The sequence below is a fragment of the Capra hircus genome, chromosome 8 (assembly GCF_001704415.2).
Source record: "Capra hircus breed San Clemente chromosome 8, ASM170441v1, whole genome shotgun sequence".
Lineage (NCBI taxonomy): Eukaryota > Metazoa > Chordata > Mammalia > Artiodactyla > Bovidae > Capra > Capra hircus.
In genome coordinates, this window is record NC_030815.1 from 82,888,116 (window position 1) to 82,914,752 (window position 26,637).

The window sequence follows — 26,637 nt, forward strand, 5'->3', positions numbered from 1 at the left end:
AGGAATACACATGACTTTTAAAATAGAAAATAAATTCATACTCAGGTTAAATCCAAAATCTGAAATTGGAAGTCATTTTAGTTAAGTTCATCAAAAAGATCAACTAAGTTTCCAGTGAGTCCCAGAGTCTCCAACTAAGTTTTGGCAATGAGACACTTTGGGGTTTGTTTTTTTTTTGGCCACACCACAAGACATGTGGGATCTTAGTTCCTAGACTAGGGGTCAACACCTGCCCCCGCTTTCATTGGAAGCCTGGAGTCTTAACCACTGAACCCCAAGTCCAAGACAGTATTTTAAAGTCACTTTTCAAGACAGCCTTAATCATATTTGCATTTAATTTGCTTCTGTGTACATACTTCCTGGAACTTAAGTCAGTCAAAAATCTCATCCTTTCTGTGTTTAAACCACAACTTACACTGAAGAGTTGCTTGTGAAATTCTTTTGCACAAAGCCTGGACAGGCTGAAACCTTGCCATTGCAAGTAAACAACTGAAGATCTACCAAAAACAATTTAAAAATTAAAGCAATTTGCTTGACTCAGAAAAGTAAATGAGCCTTGAGTGGATTCTCCAGGGTTGACTTCAGATTCAACACATCCTGGATATAAGTGAAATAAAACTCCAGTTCCTGATTACCCTAATATAAAGCCTGGGATAGAGCTGGCAGTAGTTTGATGCTTTTTTTACATCAGTATTTTTATACTGTAATAATGAAAACAGATGAGGAAGTTAAATGATTATCCATAGTCTAAAAGGCCAAAATTTTAAAGTAAGGAAAAGGAATTGACACAATGGTTCCAACTATGCTAAAAAGATACCTGAGACTGGAATGAAATATAAAATGCACCAAAATAATAATGACAGGAGAATGTATGGCTACGTGATATTGCTTTCCATCTTTAAATTTTCATATCATGGTTATTGTATTTTTGAAAGGAAAACAAATTTTAAAGGGTTTAAGAATGAGCATGTACTTTAAACTGTAAATTAAAGTAAGTTTTTATTCAAAGCAACTTTTAAAATTACAGCATGTTTATTCTTATGCTGTTAACTCTGCCAAACTACAACTTAGCCATATGAAGCATAAAACACTTCAAAAATTTGAATGTAAACCACATTTTTAACACACCTCAAATTTTAGATGCCAATGTATTTTTCCAAATATATAGCTTATATCAAAAAAGGAACATTTTAAATATTTTCTATAGTAAATAATTGTAATAATTTCTTAAAACTTCCAATTATACAAATAAAAAATGTTTATGAATATAACTATTATAGTTGACAAAAGCTGACAGGAGAAACAAACAAAAACTCTTACTTTTGAAGGCCTTAAATTTTATTATGTGTGAACAGGCAAGTATTTGTATTTTTTAAATTCCTACTGCATTTCCTTCTTTAGGTAAGTTCATTAAATTTCCCAAGACTGATGAAGCTTTTTATAGTTCATTTAAGTCATATTTGAGAGGAAAAATTCTAGAGAAAAATGTTGAAACCTAAACCAAGAAAATTCAGATGCTATAGTCTGTGCTCATAAGTGCTCCAAGTTAAAATTCTATATACCAGATTACAAAAAAAAATTCTTAGACCATTACAAATATAAATTCTCTTATTACAAAAAAAAAAAAAATCCCTCAAGATTTGTAATTTACTGTACAGAGGAATTACATTTTTAAAGTATGTCCTCATCATACACATTATTTGTTACTATTATCTTTCATACTTTTGCCTCATTTCAATACATTTACATACAGCCTCTTCCCCATGGCTACATATTTTAAACTATCTGTGTACTGCAACACACTGGGATTTTGAGATAAAGAAGCCTACATTTTAGATGTTTAAACTACATCTGTAGGCTACTATTTCAATATTAAAAAAAGAGAAAAAGGCACTGACGAGCCCTTATTTCCCTTATTGTGATGTTTACTCCAATTAAGCAATCTATAAAATTACCATGCTATGCATGTTATTTAGTTTCTGCTTAAAACAAGGTAAAATGATGGAAGTTTATGCCTACATAAAGGAGGTGAACTACTCTGCTCTTCATTTTTCTATTCATGCTTCAGTACATAAAGTGGTGTTTAAAATTTTCATCTATTTTGGAAAAAATTATTTAAAACCACCACACAAGTTAACACACTTGCAGTTAAAACTATTCTGGAAGCCTACTTATTTGAGTAGCTAATATTTTCTGCAGTGTTTAACTGATAGCTAAATTTAGTGAACACAAAATAGCTTGGCATGTTATTCTGAAGTAAAGCAAGAAGGTGGCTTTATGCACTGAAAATATAAATAGGAGGCTTCCATTTGCTAATAATTCTAAGCAAGCAGTACATTTAAATTTAGTGTTTGCTAACAAAAGATCTAAAACGGTTCATTACAAAACAACCCTGTAGATGTCCCTTTTATTAATAAAAATCCAAGTGCCAAATCTCATTACAGGGCCCATATTTTTAAAATACCGATTACCAAGTTACCTAGACTTTGCAAGATTAATCATTCAATTTCAGCAAATGAGAAACATGAAATGTGCAAAAGTTCCCAAGTTAACAAGCTAGGGATGACAAGTGCTTTCAAACCTAAACATCATAGTGAGTTGTAAAACCTCAGAAAGATAGAATAAGACTGATTTCAATACAATTTTGAAAATTTTTGACTACTGTTCATCTTACCAAGATCCTCAAATATCTGTTTTCTTCCAAAGTCCCAAAGTTAGAAAGTCTTCTGAAAGTCAGTTTTCCATCTCTAGTCTTATTAGGCACACTATTTTGCAATTTTAAAATATATACCTTACTCACATCTTATACTTTCTGCTTGCTTCCGAGTTTACAGTATTGTTAAACATACTAATATACATTGTTAAAAATGATCTTATAAATAATCTATTTAAACCTTCTTTGGCTACATGTACCATGCTTTTTTTACCCTTATACAAGTGTCTTATTCAGAAAGTGCTTTCTGTGAGAACTGCTTCCAATGAATGCATTAAACTTGCAAAATCTAGCCTCCCACAATACGTAGTTTTCCACCCTGTACTAGAAGACCCATATTTACAAAATATTTTAAACTTTACAACAAATCTATTACCATATAAAAAAGTGCAATTCTCTCTCACCCCATATTCTGGGGCAATGACATTCTTCATACATTTCTACAGAATAGCAGCCTATGATAAGCAAATAAGGTGCTTAGCTTATGCCCAAGGATCTACTTTTTAAGTATGCTGGGCAGTACTTTTGTACAGTGGAAGAGTCAGTGTTCGGGCTACTGGCGGAGCGGTGCTCCCGTCAGGTTGGCGAGCTCGATGAGAGCGAGGGCTCCGTGCAGGCGCTCCCGCTGCTCCTGGAGACGCCGCTGCGCACCACTCTTCTCGTCGTCTTCCTCGTCAGACTGGAGATACTCCAGCGGGTCCTGCTGCTCCTGATCAGCCTTCTGAACCAGCTTTCCTTTCAAGGTAGGAGTGCGCTGCTCTCGTGTTTCCCAGTACCTGTATGAAATGCATCCACATTACTTACACGTATAGGTAAGACTCTCCAAGGTTCACTTTTCTTAAAAAAAAAAAAAAAAAAAGGTGGGGGGAGTGGAGGGGGTCTTTACTACGGTGTTATTTTGTGTTTCAGTTTATAAAGTTACAAAGTGAATATGTTACATGTTTCCATGCTGCTGCTGCTGCTAAGTCGTGTCAGTCGTGTCCGACTCTGCGTGACCAGATAGATGGCAGCCCACCAGGCTCCTCTGTCCCTGGGATTCTCCAGGCAAGACCACTGGAGTGGGTTGCCATTTCCTTCTCCACATGTTTCCATAACATTGGGGAAAACTCAAGTTCAGGAAACTGAAGGACTTGCTTAGAATGCCACAATCAACAAACAGCAGCTCAGACTCAGCTCTTGGAGTCATGTGTTTTCGTCATTAAACTGATTTCAAGATCACATGTGAAATTGCCTAGAGTGAAAGATAGAAATAGAATAATCATAGAAGCCTATTTATCCTTTCCACAGAGGGAGAATGGCTTCTGATAGAGCTAATTATGAGAAAGTTTAAACCCACCAAAAAGAGCACAAATGGATTAATAAGGGTAACACATGGAGCTTACTCAAGAATTTAAGAGCACCATCTTTATTCTACTGCATGGTCAACTGATAACTCACAAGAGAAAATGCAAACGTTCCACCTTTTTTTGAAAACCAAAGAAAGGCATATTTAAATCACAGTACCATTATCTACAAAAATGTCCATTCATGTTCATAGCAGCTTTATTTGTAACAGCCAAAACCAACATAAAGGCCCATCAAGAGGTGAATGAATAAATAATTGGAGTTACGGCCATACAACAGATTACTGCACAGCTATAAAAAGGAATGAACTTATACACTCAACAACACCATGACTCTCAAAATAATCATGCTGGTTGAAAGAAGCCAACCAAGTACATAGTGGCCGATTCCATTTGTATAAAACTCTAGAAAATGTGAATGAACTGCACAGAGAGAAAGCAGACGAGTGTTTTTGGGGGCTGGCAGTGGCAGGAAGATGCAGGCTTACATCAGTGGATTACAAAGGGACATGAGGAGGCTTGTGGAAGTGATGGGTATGCTCACTATCTTGATTTTGGTGATGGTTTCACATATATCTCCAGATGTCAAAGCACATCAAATTATGTATTTTAAATGTGTACAATTTATTGTTTGACAATTATGCCTCAATAAAGCTGTTTTTTAAATTACATACAAAAAAAAAAAAAATACAACTACCAGATTTCAGGAAACCCAGACTACTCAAACCAGAAAACTTTTGGAAATACTCAGAAATGTAAAAAGAGAAATGCAAGAAGTTCAATATGACTTCAGGGACAACTAGAAAAGGAAAACAGCAAAATATAAGTCAGCAAGATCAGCAAGGACTAGGTAAGGGCTTTGAATGCTATAATAAAGGGTTTAGACTTCATACTGAGAACCATATTAACATTTCAGAAAGACTCCTCTGGCAGCAGCATGAAATAGATTGAGAAGACTTAAGTGGCTGAATCTGAGAGTTGTTAAGGAAGTAGAATCCATAGGTTGATCACTGAGTAGATGGGAGAAAAATAAGGTAAAGACAAAGATAACTAGTTAGTTTCTGGCTTGGGCAAAATTAGATTCAATGGGGCAGTGGAGACCAGCAAGGAGGAAGAGGGAGGAAGAAAATGGTGCATTACTTGAGACAAACCCAATCTCTGCCTTTGTGGAGCTTATGATCCAGCAGGGAAGATAGTCATTGAACAAATAAATGTGTGATGGAGGTTTTGAGATAGAAAATACAATGTGTTATAAAATCATCTGTTAAGTGCACTTAACCTGATTTGTTTTGGGGGTTACGGGGTAGGTTAGGGAAGAACTTCCTGCAGTGATGTTTAATCTGAGTAAGAAATGAAGAATGAACAGGGTGGCTAAATGAAGAGAGAAGTGAGCACAAAGGGCTAGAAACTACAGTTAACAGTGCTATAGAGAGACAAGGAACCCAGGTAGCTGGAGACAGCTGTGTTCTAGAGGGAGGCAGAACCACAGAACATAATTAGGGATTCTAGAGTTTATCCTCAGTGCAGAGAAGACTAGTGAAGCTAGGGATTGCACAATCAGCTGCTGCTGGTGTGTGATGACTCCTTAAATCAAAACATCCTTACAGGAATGTTTTTATACCGGTCCCTTTGTTGCCATTAAACAAATTAAACTGGATGCTTTTGGAAATTTTACTTTGGAAAAACCTCTAGTCTCTATCTCTCTAATAATCAACACATCACTAAATTCAATATAAAGAAAATGAAGATGGATTGTACTAATGACAAATGAAATACAATACATAAAAAAGATTATTTTCAAATGGGGTAAATCCTTGCTTTATAAAAAACTGTGGTCTGAGCACTCAGACTAATATCATACAGTAGTCTTCTACCACACACAGATCCAAATAAAACTAACAATTCTGTGCTTTAAAGAAATAAAGTGCCATTTCAAGTTATTTTTAAAAAATGTGTACAAAAGCAACTTAAACTGAGAACTGCCTAAATCCCCAGCTTCAACCCACACACTGGGCAGTGTTCCGCTGTAGACTCCAGGGAGAGCCTTACTTTGCCAACCACTCAGCGGCAGCCTGGTTGTCCACAGCCTGGGGCTTACTGAGAGCATCTGTGGGTTCCTCTCGCTTCAGCCTGGCATAAGGGTGCTTCGGACAGTGGCGGTTTGCATGGGTGAATCTGCTTAGGCAGCCTTCAAAACACAGAAGGAAACACTTTATCAGAATCTGGATATCCAGCAGACATGGAAAACGTTCAGTTTCACTGGTATCCGAAAAAAATAAAATAAGATGATGAGAGTTATCATTCTATAACTTGAGGAAAAAAAAAAAACCTTAAGCTGGTATTATCAATGCCACTGAGAGGAAGGTGTAGACGGTTCTTTCACCTCCTGGTCATTGCAATGTAAATGCATTAAACCCCAGTGGAAAGTAATTTATTAGCACAAGTTATAAAAATATTCAAAATCTCTGACCCAAGAATTTCGTTCTTGGCATCTGTCATAAAAAAATCCCAAAAGGTAAATAAAGCTTTAAATAGGAAAACAGGCCTCTCATGTTTGTTGATAACAAGCAAATTTTAAAAGCAAATTAAATATTCAATATCTAACAGAGGCAATCATTATGTACATGTGCTACGTTTGTAACAACTGATATTAATCAAGAAAACCACAGAGCAACAGAACAACACTGTACTGAATTTCAAATATAACTGTGTAAAAATGTACATAAGAAAAACAGATTAAGAAACTGGTAAAACAGTAAGTAAACACTGGAGAAAATGTTAAGAAATTACCAACAGTAGCAATGTTGAGCTGGTAAAATCCACCCCACCCCTGCCCCTCCTGAAAATTTAGACAATAATGTGCTTCCTTCAGTTTAACAGTTAAAAAAAGTTTAACACCAAAGTAAAAGCCTACGCTAAAGGCTGTATTTACATGAATAGTTTTCTACCGCCTACAGTTGGTTATAGATTTTTATTTGCCCTTTATAAAGATTTTCACCTAAAAAGAATACTTTACTTAAAAATCAATCATTTCCCAGCAATTGAGCCTGGATCACATATTAGCAAGGAAATATTAAGAGGTTTGATAAAATCTCTATCAAAAATTTCACTTCCTAAAAATTCAGGCAAAAGATATTTTAACCTTTAACTCACAACTGGTTATTCCAAAAACTTAACTTCTAACACCATACCGTTTTCTGAACAAACAAAAGGTTTTTCTCCGGTGTGAAGACGCTGATGGGTTTTGAGCTGTCCACTTTGAACAAAGGCTTTTCCACAGTCTGGATAGTCACACAGATAAGGTCTCTCACCTAAGTAAACAGATGTTGTTTTATTTATGAGACAACAAGGTGGGGAGGGGGAAGGGGCAGGGAGAGAGAATCAACCTTTACATAAGTTATGACTGCAAACAATAATAAAACATGCTACAGCCTCTACAGAGCTGGAGATGAAGTGCTAAGGGCACACTTGGTTAATATGAATCAGCTGATCACTTGGAAGCACAATGTTTTCTTTAGCCCTTGAGCTTCTAGGTACCCAGGTTCACAATCTTTGCAGTTATCATCTCAGCTTATCCCATATTTCCCCCACGTCTTAAGTTACTAGCTCTTGCTGATTATTTAAAAGGTCTCCACTGCCACCCTCCTCTGGTCAGACTGGTCACCACCCCCACCCCACCCCACCCCCACCTAGAAGGAAGCCTGGCGGGTCGCTGGTCTCTGACTCTGTATAGCACTTTTGGAGTAGATGGCACAGAGCACTTGCTTTTTCCATCCAACTACCCTCTAAAACTACCCCAAACCTTACTATTCTCCCTGAACAAGCAAAAACGGGCTGCTGACTTTTAAATGGCCCTCTAATACCTGTACTATAGCTACTGGGTTCGGGAGCAGGGTTTACCTTAACTTCCCTCCTGGAGATTCATTCCAGCCATGAGGCAGTTCCCTATCTTCTACTCCTTGAAATCCCTATCTTTCCTGCCCATTCAAATCTTCCCAATCCTGTAGGCTCCCAGTGAAACTTCTACCCCCAACTGCCCCCACCTCCGAATAATTAAGTGACATATCCCCCCACTAACTTAGTATCCTATATTGTTTATGTATCATGAACTCTCCTTGTACAAAGATGAATAGCACCTTGTACTCCATTTCAATTTCTGTACACAGCACAGTGTTAGGCTAAACAAAGTGCTCAAAAAGGCTGTAGTTCAATCATAATTAAACTTATTTCCTGAATAAACATTCTTTGGTCAACAATTATACATTGGTTCTTCCAATATGACTCAAAGAACAGTAATGAGTCTTCCCTAAATTTTTTATTTAGAAATGTACTAAATGAATGTAACAGTTGGACACAAGTTAATAAACATAGACTACATTAACAGAAAAGTTTTTCTACCCTCTAAAAGCATAGACTATTAGAACTTAACTATAGCATGGAGATCTTGGGCTCAGGTCCCCAGTACACAGTGCAATAGGCGTAGAAGTACTGGGTGACACACAATGGGTCAGTGGTAGATCAGTACTGGACTCAAGCACCTTTTTATTATGCCACGTGATCTTGAATCTTGGCAACTGATTCCACACTGGCTACATGTACTCTATAGCTGTGAACTGCTTATTTGGGGTTATTTCAGGCTGCTGCTGCTGCTGCTGCTAAATCACTCCAGTCCTGTCCAACTCTGTGCGACCCCATAGACGGCAGCCCACCAGGCTCCTCTGTCCCTGAGATTCTCCAGGCAAGAATATTGGAGTGGGTAGCCATTTCCTTCTCCAATGCATGCATGCAACCCCATAGATGGCAGCCCACCAGGCTCCTCCGTCCCTGGGATTCTCCAGGCAAAAATACTGGAGTGGGTTGCCATTTCCTTCTCCATATTTCAGGCTAAGTTGATTGAAAAAAATTCTCTGAATCAGATATGCATAAAATAATAGTTTTACTGAATAGTACCTGAATTCAAAACCTCTTGGCACCTTAGTTTATAATGATTCAAAAGTAAACCTTTACCCCTTTTCAGGGATTTAGCTAAGAACACCTATATTCTAGCATGTCATTGAACTATATCTTTTCAAAAACTAAAAGAAAAAAGAAACAGGTGATAGCTATAAACATAGTGGAACAAACAGGGGACTACAGGTTAAAAACACAAATTCTAGATCAGTACTGACCAAGAGAAATAGAATGAGAACCACTTCTAATGGCCACATTCACAAGGTAATAAAAAACAGGTAAAATTAACTTAACTATATACTTTAACTGAATACATCTAAAATTTTATCATTTCAGTTTATAATCACTATCAAAAATTATTAAGGACACTGTTTACTCTCTTTTTTTCATACTAAGTGTATTTTATACATACTGCTCATCTCAATCTGGCCTAGCCACAGTTCACGTGCTCAAGGGCCACATACGCTACTGTATTGGCCAGTATACTTCTAGGCTAAAGAGTATGAGGAGTTATAAGTCAGTGGTAATTGGGTGCTTTCGTGCCTTGGTTTCCTCATCTGTAAATTTTTTGATGTCATTGTTGGAAATATATGGCTCCTTCAGGGACCCACTTTCTCTGTGGCAAGAACAAGACCCTCTTTATCTTTTTGTTCTCTGTATGGTATTTTAAATGCAAGTATGACTTCTTCACACAAATAAAGATATATGATAGCCTTGGGATAACTACCTACAATACATTTATTTCTGAAAAATTACTTCACTTTAGATTTAATAGTAACATCAAATATCCTGATGGGACTGAGGACTCTAGACATTCTTTAAAAATTTGACTATTAGTGATTTAGGATTTGACTTACAAATCAGTTTTAACAGTCAAACAGACAAAGGCATATCAAGTAAAATTTGGATAGATAGGACAGAACCAAATTTAGTAATAATATTCCTGTGACAGCTACGCTAATTATCATGACAACTTTAGAAATCACATGGTATCAATGTTCAGAAAACTATCCCTCCCCACCAAAAGAGAAGCTGAAACACAGTGCCCGCTTTTAAAATTTTACAATAAGGAAATGTGAGGCAACTAAAAAATTAATTTATAGGCCTAAACAGCAAATCAGTTTTCATTTAAGTATCACTTTTGGCATTCGCTAAAATTTGCTCAATTTACCTGTATGAGTCCTTTTGTGAGCCTGGAGTGATTTCTCCCGTGGAAACACCCTATTACAGATGTTACAACGGATTCTGCTGGATGAATGCTCTCCTTCATTTATTAAATCCCGTACAGTATCTGCTCTGGGTCTACCACGTCGGATTCCATCCTGTTAACAATTTGTAAAACATTAATATAATTTATTTGACTCCGCTCATTAAAATATAGTATCATAATCCAGGCATACTTTGTTTCAGTTCAGTTGCTCAGTTGTGTCCGACTATTTGCAACCCCATGAGTCGCAGCACGCCAGGCCTCCCTGTCCATCACCAGCTCCCAGAGTTTACCTAAACTCATGTCCATCAAGTCGGTGATGCCATCCAGCCATCTCATCCTCTGTCGTCCCCTTCTCCTGCCCCCAATCCCTCCCAGCAGTAGTGTCTTTTCCAATGAGTCAACTCTTTGCATGAGGTGGCCAAAGTACTGGAGTTTCAGCTTTAGCATCAGTCCTTCCAGTGAACACCCAGGACTGATCTCCTTTAGGATGGACTGGTTGAACCTCCTTGCAGTCCAAAGGACTCTCAAGAGTCTTCTCCAACACCACAGTTCAAAAGCATCAATTCTGCGGCACTCTGCCTTCTTCAGAGTCCAACTCTCACATCCATACATGACCACAGGAAAAACCATAGCCTTGACTAGACGGACCTTAGTCAGCAAAGTAATGTCTCTGCTTTTGAATATACTATCTAGGTTGGTCATAACTTTTCTTCCAAGGAGTAAGCATCTTTTAATTTCATGGCTGCAGTCACCATCTGCAGTGATTTTGGAGCCCCAAAAAATAAAGTCTGACACTATTTCCACTGTTTCCCCATCTATTTCCCATGAAGTGATGAGACCAGATGCCATGATCTTCGTTTTCTGAATGTTGAGCTTTAAACCAACTTTTTCGCTCTCCTCTTTCACTTTCATTAAGAGACTTTTTAGCTCCTCTTCACTTTCTGCCATAAGGGTGGTGTCATCTGCATATCTGAGGTTATTGATATTTCTCCCGGCAATCCTGATTCCAGCTTGTGCTTCTTCCAGTCCAGCGTTTCTCATGATGTACTCCGCACAGAAGTTAAATAAGCAGGGTGACAACATACAGCCTTGACAGACTCCTTTTTCTATTTGGAACCAGTGTGTTGTTCTGTGTCCAGTTCTAGCTGTTGCTTTCTGACCTGAATATAATAGGTTTCTCAAGAGGCAGGTCAGGTGGTCTGGTATTCCCATCTCTTTCAGAGTTTTTCACAATTTATTGTGATCCACACAAATAGTGTGATCCACACTATCCACTTTGGCATAGTCAATAAAGCAGAAATAGATGTTTTTTCTGGAACTCTCTTGCTTTTTTGATGATCCAGCAGATGTTGGCAATTTGATCTCTGGTTCCTCTGCCTTTTCTAAACCAGCTTCAACATCTGGAAGTTCATGGTTCATGTACTGTTGAAGCTTGGCTTGGAGAATTTTGAACATTACTAGCACGTGAGATGAGTGCAATTGTGCAGTAGTTTGAGCATTCTTTGGCATTGCCTTTCTTTGGGATTGGAATGAAAAGCACTTTGCAGACACTGCATTTTTTACAATTGAAGGATTTGTGGCAACTCTGTGTCGTCAGATAGTAGTTAGCATTTTTTAGAAATAAACTTTTTTAAAATTATTTTTTATTGTATTTTTGGCTCCTCTGGGTCTTCATTGCTGTGTGCCAGCTTTCTGCAGTTGTGGCAAGCAGAGGTTACTCTCTCTAGTTGCAGTGTGCGGGCTTCTCATTGTGGTAGTTTCTCTTGTCACAGTTCCTGGGCTCTAAAGCACAGGCTCAGTAGTTGTGGCACACAGGCTTAGTTGCCCCACAGCATGTGGTATCCTCCTGGACCACAGATCAAACCCATATCCCCTGAATTGGCAGGTGGATTCTTAACCACTGGACCACCAGTGAAGCCCCATTAAGTGTTTTTTGGAAAACAAGGAGATCAAACCAGTCAATTCTAAAGGAAATCAACCCTGAATATTCACTGGACGGACTGATGCTGGAGCTGAAGCTCCAGTACTTTGGCCACTTGCTGCAAAGAGCAGAGTCCTTGGAAAAGACCCTGATGCTGGGAAAGATTGAAGGCAGGAGGAGAAGTGGGGGAACAGAGGATGAGATGGTTGGATTGTCATTGTTGTCACTGACTCAATGGACATGAGTCTGAGCAGACTCTGGGAGATACTGAAGGATAGGGAAGCCTGGAGTGTTGCAGTCCATGGGGTTGCAAAGAGTCAGACATGACTTAGCGACTGAACAACAAACATTTTTTTTTAGACATAATGCTATTGCACACTAAAGAGACTATAGTATAAACATAACTTTTTATTCACTGATACCAAAAAAGTTGTGTGACTTGCTTTATTGCAGTATTGGCTTTTCTGCAGCTGCTGCTAAGTTGCTTCAGTTGTGTCGGACTCTGTGTGACCCCATAGACGGCAGCCCACCAGGTTCCCCATCCCTGGGATTCTCCAGGCAAGAACACTGGAGTAAGTTGCCATTTCCTTCTCCAGTGCATAAAAGTGAAAAGTGAAAGTGAAGTCGCTCAGTTGTGTCTGACTCTTAGCGACCCCATGGACCGCAGCCTACCAGGCTCCTCCGCCCATGGGATTTTCCAGGCAAGAGTCCTGGAGTGGGGTGCCATCGCCTTCTCCATTTACTGCAGCAGTCTAGGACTAAACCCACAGAATCTCAAAGGTGTGCCTGTAAATAACCATTTAATACCTTTCTTCAGTGACATCAGTGAAATGGCAGAGTAGGTAGTTTCACTCCCCCAAATCACTGAAAAATCAAGCAAAAACTGTCAAAATCAGCTTTGTCACAACTCCAGAAAATAATCAGAAATTTACAGCAACTCAGCCAACAATAACTCAAGAAACTGGCAATGCAGAACTGCAGGAAAGTTGCGTAGCACATTTAACAGCTCCTTGCCCCACCCTCTCCTCACAGTGGTCTTTGAAGATAGTTGTCTTCATTCTCAGTGTAGGATCCCAGTCCCTGGTCCAAGAGAGAAGACTTTATATTCTGAAAGAATTGTTTGTCTGTTTTCCCTAGCCTGGGGGCTACCTGAAGCTCTGACTAACTTAAAACTCTCTCTGGGCAGAAAAGTGGCTACATGGAGGGCATCTCTCAAAAACCTTGTAAGGCCAATAGCAACTTACTGCCACCTGGGGAAAAAGATTTCAACTAAGGCACACAGACACACCAAAAGCCTAGGAGGAAAAGCTGGGGAGAGAATTTCTTTGGTAAATTAGGGCATTGAAAAGTGCCCACATATCCTAAAGGGAGGAATTTAGGAAGCCACATACTTACCCAGCACAGGAATCATATTCAGAAAAGATCTGAAAAGAACCAAAGCTTTCACTTCTGACTGATTTTTAGGCTCAGCACAAGCACGAAATGAAGGTTAAAACAGACCTGTAAACAGTCTGGCCAAGTATATAAGGAGAGCTACAGCACAGAACCATTCTGCAAAGTTAAAGGGTTTTACTTTTTAACTCTTTGTCTTTCTCCTCCCCCCACCCCCTGCCGCCCCACCCCCCACCGCCCCACCCCCCGTTTGGTTCCAAGCACTCAAGAAAATCTCAAAATATGAGCTGATCTTAAGCTAAAGAAACAGACTTCAGAAAACAAATGCAACAAAGAGTTTACAAAAATATTTTAGAAAAGTCACCAAACAACTACAGCCACAGAACACAACTAAAACAAACTCTGAGGAGAGAGAATTTGATTTCCAGAGCTACTACTTCATTATATTCAAAACACCCAGTTTTCAACAATATACCACAAAGCATGCAAAGAAAAAAAAATATGACCCATGCATAAGAGTTAATTTTTCCTACAAGGAAACAGACCTTGGGCTTACTAGACAAAGAGGTTAAATAAAATGTCTTAAATACATTGAAAAAGGTAATAGAAACCATGGACAAAGAACAAAAGAAAACCAGGAGAACTCGGTTTCAACAGAGAATGTCAATAAAGAAACAAATTATGTTTAAAATATAGAAATTCTAGAACTAAAAAATACAACAACTGAAATGAAAAAAATTCACTCCAGAGTCTTAATGGCAGATTTGAACTGGCAGGAGGAAAGAACCAGCAAGTTTAAAAATAAGCCAACTATTTTTAATCCAGTCTGAGGAACAGACGAAGAATGAACAGGGCCTAAGGCACCAGTAAGATATCAAGTGTCTTATGGGCCCATTTGGGCTGCTAAAACAAAATACTACACACTGGGTAACTTATAAATAACAGAAATTTATTTCTCACAGTTCTCGTGGTTGTAAAGTCCAAGATTAAGGTGCCGGCATGGTCAGGGGAGGGACTACTTCCTGGTTCACAGCCAGTGCCTTCTTGGTGCGAGCTCACATGGTAGAAGCGGGCAAGAGAGCTCTCCAGGGCTTCTTTCATAACGGCTTTAAATCTGTTTATGAGGGCTCCACCTCCATGACCTAACCACCTCCCAAAGGCCCCATCTCCTAACACCATCATTTTGGGGGTCAGGATCTCAACACACAAATTTAGGGGGACACCTTAGCATTAAGCTTATCAACACACACACAATCAGAGATCCAGAGGCAAGAGAAAATAGGGCAGAAAGCATATTTAAAGAAATAATGGCTGCAAACTTCCCAAAGTTGATAAGACACAAGTCTAAACCCCCAAGAAGGTCAATCAACTTCTATAATAAACACAAAGAGAGATGCAAAGGGAGACATGATCAAACAATCAGAAGACAAGACTCTGGAAGCAGTTTTTGTCAGTTTTTATCATGCCTACAAACAGCTGATTTCTCAGGAGAAACTACAAATCAGTGGGATGGTATGTTTAAACTGCTGAAAGGAAAAAAAATCAAACAATAATCTTATATTCAACAAAACTATTGTTAAAAAATGAAGACATTAAGCATTCCGAGATAAACGCTAAGAGTTCATTGCTAGCAGATCTGCCCTACAATAAATCTGAAGGGAGTTAATTCTTCAGGCAAAAATGAAAGGACACTAGACAATAACTCAAAGCCATACAAAGAAATAAACACCACCAGGTAACTACCTAAGCTAGAAGTATTGTAGTTTGGGCTTATAACATCTCTCTTCTGACCTATATAAAAGGCAAATGACAAGTGTATTAAAAAAGATAATAAATCTTTGTTACTATGAACACAATATAAGGTGTAATTGTGGCAACAATAACAAAAATGGAGAGAAACAGAAATATATGGGAGCAGAACTTTTGTATACTATTGGAACTAAGGTGATATTAATTGAAAATAGATTTTTTTCACATTTTTAAGAAGTTAAGCAAAATTCCCAGGGTCATCACTAAAAAGGAGAAAGGAATGAAAAGAATACCAGAAAAGGAAACAAGAAAGGAAAGAAAACGATAAACCACAAAAAACTCAAACACAAAAGGAGGCAGTAATGGAGGAATTCATAAATATAATAGGTATAAGACATATAGAAAACAAAAGGGGAGTAGTCTTCCTTATAAGTAATCACTTTAAATGTAAATTGATTAAATTCTATAAATAAAAAGCACAGATTGGCAGAATGGATTTTTTTTTTAATGAGCCAACTATATGCTATCAACAAGAAACTCACCTTAGAGCCAAAAACATAAGAAGGTTAAAAGTGAAAGGATGAAAAAGAGAACAGTTATAAACACATGCATACCTAACAACAGAGCTCCAAAGATGTATGAAGCAAAAACTGGCAGAACTGAAAATAGAATGAGATAGTTCAAAAATAACTGGAGATTTTCACTTTCAATTAATGGATAGGACAACTAGACAGATCAACAAGATATAGAAGACTTGAACAACACTATAAACCAACTACACCTAACAGACATACGCAGAACATTTCACACAAAAACAGAAAAATACCCATTTTTTCTCAAGTGCACATGCAGCATTTCCCAAGACAGACCATCTGTTGCGCCCAAAGCAAGTATCAGTCAATTTTAAAAGACTGAAATCATCCAAAGCATCTTCTCTGACACACATGGAATGAAGCTATAAACCTGTAACAGAAAGAAAACTGGAAAGCACATAAAATATGTGGCAATTAAACACTCTTAAATAGCCAGTGGGTCAAAGAAGAGATCATATACACAGGTTCAATGCAATCCATACTAAAATCCCAAAGGTCTTTGCAGAAATGGAAAAAGCAACCCTCTACTCATGGAACTGCAAGAGGCTCCAAGTAGGCAAAACAATATTTTAAAAGAACAAAGCAGGAGGACTCACACAAAACCTATTGCAAAGCAATGGAAATTAAGATAGTGTGGTACTGGTGTAAGGATAGACATAGGCCAATGAAATGCAATTGAGAGGCAAGAAATAAAGCTTTATTCTATGGCCAACTGATTTTCAACACGGGTGCCAAGAACACTCAATGGGGAAAGAACAGCTCTTCAATGAACAGTTCTTAGATAACTGGATTTCTTCCTGCAAAAGAATGAAGTTGTACCTCACACAATATATCAAAAATTAACTCAAAACGCATCACACCAAAATGTGAGAGCTGAAACTTTAAAACTCTTACCAAAAAAAAAAGGGGGAGGGATAGATAAACATTCATGACCTCAGATTTGGGCACTGGATTCTTAGATGTGGCACCAATAGCATAAGCAACCAAAGAATACACAAACTGGACTTAAAATTAAAAACATTTGCATGTCAAAAGACATTATCAAGAAAGTGAAAAGACAACCTAGAGAATGGGATACAATACGTTGCAAATCTTTTATCTGATAGGTTTCAGTATCTAGAATATATAAAGAACTTTTGCAGCACAACAGAAAGAAAACTCAAATAAAAAAAGGGCAAAGGACTTGAATAGACATTTCTCCAAAGCAGTTATATTGATACATATGGCCAGCAAGGTCTTGGAAATACAAATCAAAATCACAGTTGAGGTTAATTATACCTCAGTAAAGCCTGAAGAGAAAAAAATTAATTAAAAAAATCACAGTGAAATATTATTTCACATCAACTTAATCATACTAAAAAAAAAAAAAAAACAGGAACATAAGTAGGAAATAAGGTGATTTTTGGTATGAATGTGGAGAAACTGGAAACTTCTGCTGGTGGGAATGTAAAGTGGTTCAGCCATTGTGGAAGAGACTGACAGTGTGATACACTATCACGTATGTACATATACACATACAATGGAATGTTATTCAGTCATAGAAACAGTCATACATGCTACATGGTGGATGACCCTCAGAAAACAGTATACTAAATAAAAGAAGTCAGACACAGAAGGCCCACATGTTGTAATGATCCATGTTATAAGATGTCCAGACAGAAAACAGTTGGTGTTTTCCAGAAACTGCGTACAGAGGGGGAAAGGGAGTGGCTAAATACTGAATAAGCAACTTTCTTTGGGGGTGATGAAAATGTTTTGAAGCTTGATATAGGTGGCAGTTTCACAAGCTTGTGAATTACTGTCAGTGAATTACAATTTAAGATGGTCAATTTTATGTTATGTAAATGTCAGCTCAATTAAAAAAAAAAAACTAAAGAGCTCAGAACATACTATGGCCTTTAGTTAATAATGTATCAATTTGGTTCATTAATTACAATGAATGTGAGACTTCCCTAGGGATCCAGTGGCTGAGATTCTGCACTCCCAATGCAGGGGGCCCAGATTTGATCCCTGGATTGGAGAAGGAAATGGAAACCCACCCCAGTGTTCTTGCCTGGAGAATCCCAGGGACAGGGGAGCCTGGTGGGCTGCCGTCTATGGGGTTGCACAGAGTCGGACACGACTGAAATGACTTAGCAGCAGCAGCAGCAGGGAATAAGATGCCACAGGCCACAAATGAGACCTGGTGTAGCAAAATACATAAAAATATATTAAGCACAACATGTATCAAAATGGTGTAAGATATTGGCAATACAGCAGACTGGGTACATGCTTTATGGGACCTCCCTGTACTGTCTTAACATTTCTAGGTATCTAAAACTAACCAACAATAAGCATTTACTTGAAAAAAAAAAAAAGCTTTCTTCCCAGGTAAGTTACATTTTTACACGTATAAGTTATATATAAAAAATAACACCTACATCCAAACTGAAGATGTTTTTACTGCTTTCCATATAAAAACCTAAAGTCTTCCCAAAGCTTAAAAACATCACCTGAAACCTTGATAATAAGCAAGATTCCCTTCAGTCAATGTTCACCTTGAAAGAAAAGCATAATCTCAATATGGATGAGTATAGGATAAATCATGTCTTATAGGATAAATTCATAGATATTAAAACCTATTTTCCCAACAGCTTAGAGATGGAAGCAACCTAAATGTCCACTGACAAATGAATGGACAAAGGAAATGTGATATTTTCTTATTATTCAGCCTTAAAAAAGGCAATTCTGTCATATGCTATAACGTGGATGAACATTAAGGACATTATTCCAAGTGAAATAAGTCACAAAAAGATAAATACTACATGATTCCACTTATATGAGGTATCTAAAGAGTTTCAAAACCCTTAAAACAGAAGCAGAATGGTGGTTGTCAGGATCCAGAATGGAGAAAATGGGAGCTGGATGGATAGTTTCAGTTTCACAAGATAAAAAAGTTCTTGAGTTCTATTATGACACTGTTCATATAGTTAATACTTTAAAATGGTTAAGTTGGTAAATTTTTTGTTTTTTCCTTTTTGCCACAAAAGTGAGAAAAGAAAAAAGGAATGTAAGAAAGCACTGTGGCAGATTATTAACATTGTTAAAATATTCACTGCCCCTCCCTCCTATCAGCCCCATGGAGGCCAACTTGGCCATATGGCTTTGCTTTGACCAATAAAACATGAATGGAAATTACATGTGTGACCTCTGAGCAAAAGGTTTACAAGCCATCACAAGGTTCTACCATCTCTCTGCTCCACCTTAAGACTCACATGTCCCAGGTAGGGAACATTCCCTTCTAGGTCCCAGAATGAACAGTATAAAGAGCACCCTCACAAGATGCATAATACAAGCTTTGCATAGGTTGAGTTTGAGATTTTAAGGTTGTATTCTGCAGCATGGTTTAGCCTAAGCTAACTGACTCAGGTATATTGTTAATATATAATTTGTTGATGGGATAAAGATCTCATCCATTCTCCACAATAACTGTAAAAATTGTTGCTGGTTATGGTATCATGGGGCTTCCCTGATAGCTCAGCTGGTAAAGAATCTGCCTGCAATGTGGGAGACCTGGGTTCAATCCCTGGGTTGGGAAGACTCCCTGGAGAAGGGAATGGCTACCCACTCCAGAATTCTAGCCTGGAGAATTCCATGGACTATAGTCTATGGGGTCTCAAAGAGTCAGACATGACTGACCAACCTTCACTTCACTTCATGGTATCATAAATAATTGTTTTAAATATTGTTTTAAGTGCAAAATAAACACACCATCTATGATCCATTAAAAATCACAGGTGATTGGTTCTGTTAAGAAAGAAATGGACATGAAATAAGGTTAATTCAAAACTTTAGTGATTCAGCTCTGCCACAGCAAAAAGGATCATTTCCCTACTATTTTTTAAATACATAAAATATACTATTCACTGTATTACAATTTGAAATAACTGATTTAGTATCAAATAACTAAACTATTTAATATCAAAATTTTAAGATTACCCATTATTATTTTGTTTCTGGTTAAAAAAAAATTAACAAGCATGTTTCACAGTGGGGGAACATTTTTTGTTTAAGTTAACTATTTATTTGGCTGCTTCCCAGTAACTCTAAGATCTTGTCTCAGCTATAAACCACATGTTCATTTTCCAAATGAGAAATAGAGCTGAAAAATGCAACATAATCCAACATCTCAGTGATATGCAGGTAAAGCTTCACTAAGTGTATTCTTTTAGCTAAGAAAATTAAGCAAGGCAAGTAATCATCTGATACCCTAAATAAATGAAAAAAAAAAAGCATATTTTAACCGTATATACAAAAATGTCACTCTAAGAAAACTTTTCATTTCAGCCTTAGCAATTAAAAACAAAAGCATGTTTCTATGTACATTTTGACAATAATGAAATGTTAACTCATCAGTGACTAAGTATACTTGTAGTTTAAGAGACAAACCTTGTCAAGACTGCTTGATGATCTGCAAAAATAATAATAATAAATATAGAATTAGAAACTCTAACATATCTTATTGCTGCTGCTGCTGCTGCTGCTGCTAAGTCACTTCAGTCGTGTCTGACTCTGTGTGACCCGATAGACGGCAGCCCAACAGGCTCCGCTGTCCCTGGGATTCTCCAAGCAAGAACACTGGAGTGGGTTGCCATTTCCTTCTCTAATGCATGAAAGTGAAAAGTGAAAGTGAAGTCGCTCAGTAGCATCCGACTCCTAGCGACCCTATGGACTGCAGCCCATCAGGCTCCTCCGTCCATGGGATTTTCCAGACAAGTGTACTGGAGTGGGGTGCCATTGCCTTCTCCGAAAAATGTTTGCACATCTCAGCAATTTTAATTTTTAAAACAATCCCAATACCACCAGAAGGTAGTGATTTTAAAATGTTTTCTAAAATATGTCACAATAAATGTTTTATTTTCAAACATCAATAACTTTAAAAAGTTATTTAATAAAGTTTGAGTTATTTCTCAAGACACTTAGAATAATATACACAACTTTAGAAAAAGTTATATTTAAACTTGATGTTCACATGATTACTAAAAAAACTAAAAGTTCTTGACACATTTTTACAAAGCAAAATTCGAATAAAGTATACAAACAACCTAGAAGGAAAAGAAAAAAGTATATAAACAACCTGGAAGGAAAAGAAAAACAGTTTTTGGTGAAAGAGGTGTACACCTTCTTCTTTTTATGAGAAAATGTAAATAGATCTTATTTCCCTTTTCCAATTCAGATTTGATCCAAATTTCCTGTGGCTCACATATCTGCTTCCTAACGCTATCTGTTACTTTGACTTATCTTGACAACTTTACAAGTCTTAATTTGTATCTATCTATTGTGGAAAATTCTGAAAGAGATGGGAATACCAGACCAGCTGACCTGCCTCTTGAGAAACCTATATGCAGATCAGGAAGCAACAGTTAGAACTGGACATGGAACAACAGACTGTTTCCAAATAGGAAAAGGAGTCTGTCAAGGCTGTATATTGTCACCCTGCTTATTTAACTTCTATGCAGAGTACATCATGAGAAACACTGGGCTGGAAGGAGCACAAGCTGGAATCAAGATTGCTGGGAAAAATATCAATAACCTCAGAAATGCAGATGACACCACCCTTATGGCAGGAAGTGAAGAGGAACTAAAAAGCCTCTTGATGAGAGTAAAAGTGGAGAGTGAAAAAGTTGGCTTAAAGCTCAACATTCAGAAAACTAAGATCATGGCATCTGGTCCCATCACTTCATGGGAAATAGCTGGGGAAACAGTGGAAAGAGTAAGAGACTTTATTTTGGGGGACTCCAAAATCACTGCAGATGGTGATTGCAGCCATGAAATTCAAAGACGCTTACTCCTTGGAAGGAAAGTTATGACCTACCTAGATAGCATATTAAAAAGCAGAGACATCGCCAACAAAGGTCCGTCTAGTCAAGGCTATGGTTTTTCCAGTGGACATGTATGGATGTGAGAGTTGGACTGTGAAGAAAGCTGAGTGCAGAAGAATTGATGGTTTTGAACTGTGGTGTTGGAGAAGACTCTTGAGAGTCCTTTGGACTGCAAGGAGATCCAACCAATCTATCCTAAAGGAGATCAGTCCTGGGTGTTCATTGGAAGGACTGATGCTGAAGCTGAAGCTCCAGTACTTTGGCCACCTCATGCGAAGAGTTGACTCACTGGAAAAGACTCTGATGCTGGGAGGGATTGGGGGCAGGAGAAGAAGGGGACGACAGAGGATGGGATGGCTGGATGGCATCACTGACTCGATGGACATGAGTCTGGGTAAACTCCGGGAGATGGTGATAGACAGGGAGGCCTGGTGTACTGCGATTCATGAGGTCGAACAGTTGGGACACAACTGAGCGACTGAAGTGAACTGACTGACTGACTGCATGAATTTTCATAAAGCACCTCAATTGAGATACCATTCTGAATAGTGTATTTTATAAGTCTACTTGCATCTTCTTTTTTGGGGGGGTGCACTGGGTGTTCGTTGCTGCATGCAGGCTTTGTCTAGTTGCAATAAGAAGGGGCTGCTCTCTAGTTGCGGTGCATGGGCTTCTTATTACACTGGTTTCTCCTGTTGCAGAGCACAGGCTCTTGTAGAGGATGCAGGCTTCAGTGTTGTGGTGCATGGGCTTAGTTTCCCTGCTGCATGTGGAATCTTCCTGGACTAGGGACTGATCCCAAGTTTCCTGCACTGGCAGGCGAGTTCTTAACCACTGGACCACCAAGAAAGTCCATTTTTCCTTTTCCTTTTTTGGACAAGCCATCAAGCATACAGGATCTTAGTTCCCCCACCAGGAGTTGACCAGGGATCAAACCCATGCTCCCTACAGTGGAAGCACAGAGTCCTAACCACTGGACTACCAGGAAATTTCCTACTTGAATCTTAATATTAAAGGAAAAAAAAAAAACAAAAAACCCTAAAATTAACTCACAGAAGCAGTATCATGTAGGGATTAAGAGTAAAAGCTCTAAAAGGTTCCAATCAGTTCTGCTGGTTTATCATACGATGTTAACTCAACTTTGGCGACTTCTCTAATTCCTTTTTCATCAGATAAACAAGGAAAATTGATTAAAAAATTCAAAACAATCAACACAAAGTCTGGTGGTTTGCTCTACAAGGCAATGAATAATAAATAGTGGCTACTGTATTGATGAAACATGTTAATACGATGTTATGTTTTAATACAGTGGTGATCAAAACTACTGGCTACTACAAGACTATGGGCTACTACAAGGCTAAGTACAGTCTAGTTGTTTAAAATGATCTGTGATAGAAAGGTGAAACAGGATGAGTAGCTGGCAGGTCTTGAAGGGTAAATCTGGGGATGTGCAGAGAAGTCAAACTACACAGGTCCCACAGTGGAAAAATAACTTCATGAATGCAATATGAGTAAAGGGCACAAGCTATCGAGGCTTGGAATATCCTTTGGCAGAGGAATATTAGACCTGCTCCCTTCCCTCCCAGAATTCTACAACCTGGGGAGAGACAGTGCTAATATATAACTGTATCCCAAAAGTGCTAAACAATCTTGTGATGAGCGGCCAAAATAAGCTGGCAGAAGATGGATATTTTCCCCACAGGCAGGGGAGGCAAAAATTGGGCAGCAACAAACAAAAAAGCAAGGACTGAGATGCTGAAGGGAGATACCTCCCTTCCCAGCAGTGATAACAAGTAGTGAATGAATACAAATGTTCTCAAACCCATAGCCGTTATTGCCTCTTACCCAAATACTGAGAGAAGGGGGCTGGGGGAGGGGGCCAGAGGGAAGCATGCTATTGGCACCAACTATATCTCAGACTTGTCTTCCATCTTCCCAAAAGGTAAGCAGATTCAGCCACTATGATTCACTCATGCATGTGGAGATAAAAGAACTATGAGTACTTTAGAAAAGCAAAACAAAAGAATTAGACTAAAACTAAAGAATGTACTGATCATAAATCAAACTAGGTAACTTCCTTAAAACAAAGTATATTCCAGACCTTCCCCCAGCAGGATGGAGACGCTAAATGAATGAATTTTTTGGAGCTGTATTTGGATTCTTCACTGATAAAAGGATCAACTTGTCTAACAATTTATGAAACAGTTACAGTATGAAGGACTGTGAGGAGGGAAAAAAGTAACATGTATAAGAGCTTTTTACATGCTTTTCATTAACTTGTACTATATTTTACCTCTGATAAATAGACAAAGTAAAAATAAAATTCAAACTCATGCATTATTAAGAACTTTTTAAAAAAGATTTATGTGAAGATAAAACTGTTTGGGGCCAAAAATCCAAACCAAACAAACAAACAAAAAAACTCCATACCTATAGAATTTCATTTATCTACGATAACATCAACCTCCTTGGATAATCCAAAATTAGACTGTTATAATCAGGAATAAAATAATAGATGCAAAATCTTCTACAAGTAAATTATGCATATATGTCTTTATGTTGCTTAACTATATAACCTACTATATGTTTTTTTCAAGTGCTAAACATCTAAATATATTAATATGGAAAATACCTAGGATGCCCAGCCAGCTTATTAAGGGCTATTTAGAGACAGCACACTGTAATCGCTCACTTCACAAATTCAGCACTAATATAAATATTTCTACTACTTCTTTCAAATTTTTACTGAAGTATAGCTTTAAGAGTTGAAGTGTGTCAAGACATATAGCTGTATAATTACCATTCTTTAATAACAATGCAATTAGTAACAAAGTGTACCAATTTCCTCAGGGCTCAACAAAGAGTTTCAATATCTTTGCTATTGTGTGTAAAATGATGACCAACTTGTTTCAATTTATACAGTATTTGCCAATATAGATGTACTTATCCACAAGGTGATTTATCTTTAACAAACTGCTTATCTTATATAGCCACTTAACTAATAGAACTTGAATGCTAAACTTGTATCAGCACTACTCATTACACAAGTACTTTTCTGTTATTGTTTAGTAGCTAACTCGTGTCCGACTCTACTGTGACCCCATGGACTGAACCCCCCAGGCTCCGCTCTTCATGGGATTTCCCAGGCAACAATTCTGAAGTGTGTTGCCATCTCCTCCAGGGGGTCTTCCTCCCAGGGATGGAACCGGCGACTCCTGCGTTAGCAGGCGGATTCTTTACCACTGAGCCACCATGGAAGCCCTGCTTCAGAACTTGGAGCCACAAAAACGCGTCTATCCTATCAGCATGCCTGCTACCTAGCTGTGTACCTTGGGGGGCTCCCTTCACCAATACCTCTAAGTATGAATTGCCTGATCCGTAAATTGTAGGCTTGAATCCTTCCCGGCTCTAAAACAGACTGAGTCTCCAAGCAATTTGAAGTCGGTGACAACAGCGTCCGATTCCACTCTGTGCTCTCAGAACCTAGCAAAGTTGTACGCTTACTTAGTACAACTGGGAGCTGAGTAAGATTCCCCTAAGTCCCTTCTTGTTCTTCGGCCGTCTCTGCAAGGCATCTTTAGCAGGGTCGTGGTGTCTGCAGTGATGAAGCAGAAACGGCGCAACCTCTCCCTTCCTGCACCCAGAGGAACAGCTGAAGGCCTGCAGCCCCTTCTCGCCCTCTCCCGCCAGAGAGGACTCGGCGGTGGGCCGAACGGCTGACAAAGCCGGCTGACCATTCGGGTCTGTGACCCCCAGGCCGCGTTCCCGCCCACTGCACCTGCTGGCCAGCGGCTTCTGTTCCGCTGGGCCTCCCCAATCCCCTACCGAAGTCACATGACTGAAGTCCAGTCCCGCCCCCGAGTCAGGGGGCCAGATTTTTGGCGCGCGGCAGTGACGTCACCGTCCTGTCACCCGCCACCGCCCGCCCCCGCCGCAGCCAAAGAGACCTCGCGTTTTTAACTCGGCCCCGCCCCGCCCGCCGAGTCCGCGGGCGCTGCTGGCCCGGCTGCGCCGTTAACGGGCCTCGACTGCCCCGCGCCCCGCCCGCCCGCGCCACTTACCTTGAGGTGGCCGCTGTCAGGGCTGCTCGCCTCCTCCTCGTCTTCACCTCCCGAGGCGGCGGCGGCCGAGACGGTGGGCGGCGGCGCGCCCCGTCCGCGAAGCCCCAGGTGCTCGGCGGTGGCGGCGGCGGCAGGCAAGGCAGCTGAGGCTGCGCCCCCGGAGGCTCCGGGGCTGAGCGTCACGTTGTGCGCGTTCTCGCCCCAGCGCCACGGGTACACCATGAAGTCGCTGAAGCCAGGGCTGGTGGGGATGAGCGGTGGCGGCGGCTCTGGCTCCCCTCCGCCGCCGCATGTGGGCTTGATCGGGGTCGTCCTGATGACCGACACCAGCACCCGCTTCGGGGAGTCCTGGCAGAAGATGACGGGCGGCGGCTGAGGGGCGTTGTCCGCCATCTGCGCCTCCACACCCCGGATCATTGCCTGGCCCGGATCCGCAGCTCCGGCGGCCGTGGGCCGCACTCCCCGAGCCCGGGTCTGGTCCTTGCTCCGCTCGCCGGCGCTGCTCCGAGTTGCTGGCTCTCAGTCTTGCCGGCTCTCAGTCCCGCCGGCTCATGGCAGGCGGACGTTTCCTGGAACTCTCCTGCGCTGCGGCCAGTGAAGGAACAGAACGGCTCGGCCGGACCAGACGGTCAGGGCTGGACCCCCAACCCTTGGGTCAAACCCGCTCTCCGCTGTTTGTACTCTCCAATGCAGGCTGCAGCTGCGGGAAGCAGGGACGGCTTGCCTTTGCGATGACAGGGAAGCTGGAAGCGCGGCGCCGAGCCCCCGAAAATAACAACCTGCCGCCGGGGTCCCTACTCCTGTTTTTCCCGCGTTACATTTCGCGCCTGGGCGGAACCAATCA

General features: G+C 39.7%; 1 protein-coding gene across 2 annotated transcripts; it reads right to left on the reverse strand.

Annotated features, from left to right (window-relative positions):
* Window positions 981-26,637, reverse strand: ZNF367 (zinc finger protein 367). Of its 2 annotated transcripts, none has more exons than XM_018052481.1 (5): window positions 25,794-26,637; window positions 10,178-10,328; window positions 7,248-7,367; window positions 6,106-6,244; window positions 981-3,489 (listed from the first exon to the last, which is right to left on the reverse strand). In XM_018052481.1, exons 1-5 carry the CDS (start codon window positions 26,208-26,210, stop codon window positions 3,267-3,269), a joined length of 1,050 nt encoding a protein of 349 aa, XP_017907970.1. In that variant the 5' UTR covers window positions 26,211-26,637; the 3' UTR covers window positions 981-3,266. The 2 variants fall into 2 exon arrangements, with proteins under 2 accessions (XP_017907970.1, XP_017907971.1); XM_018052482.1 differs by lacking the exon at window positions 25,794-26,637 and adding an exon at window positions 14,490-15,185.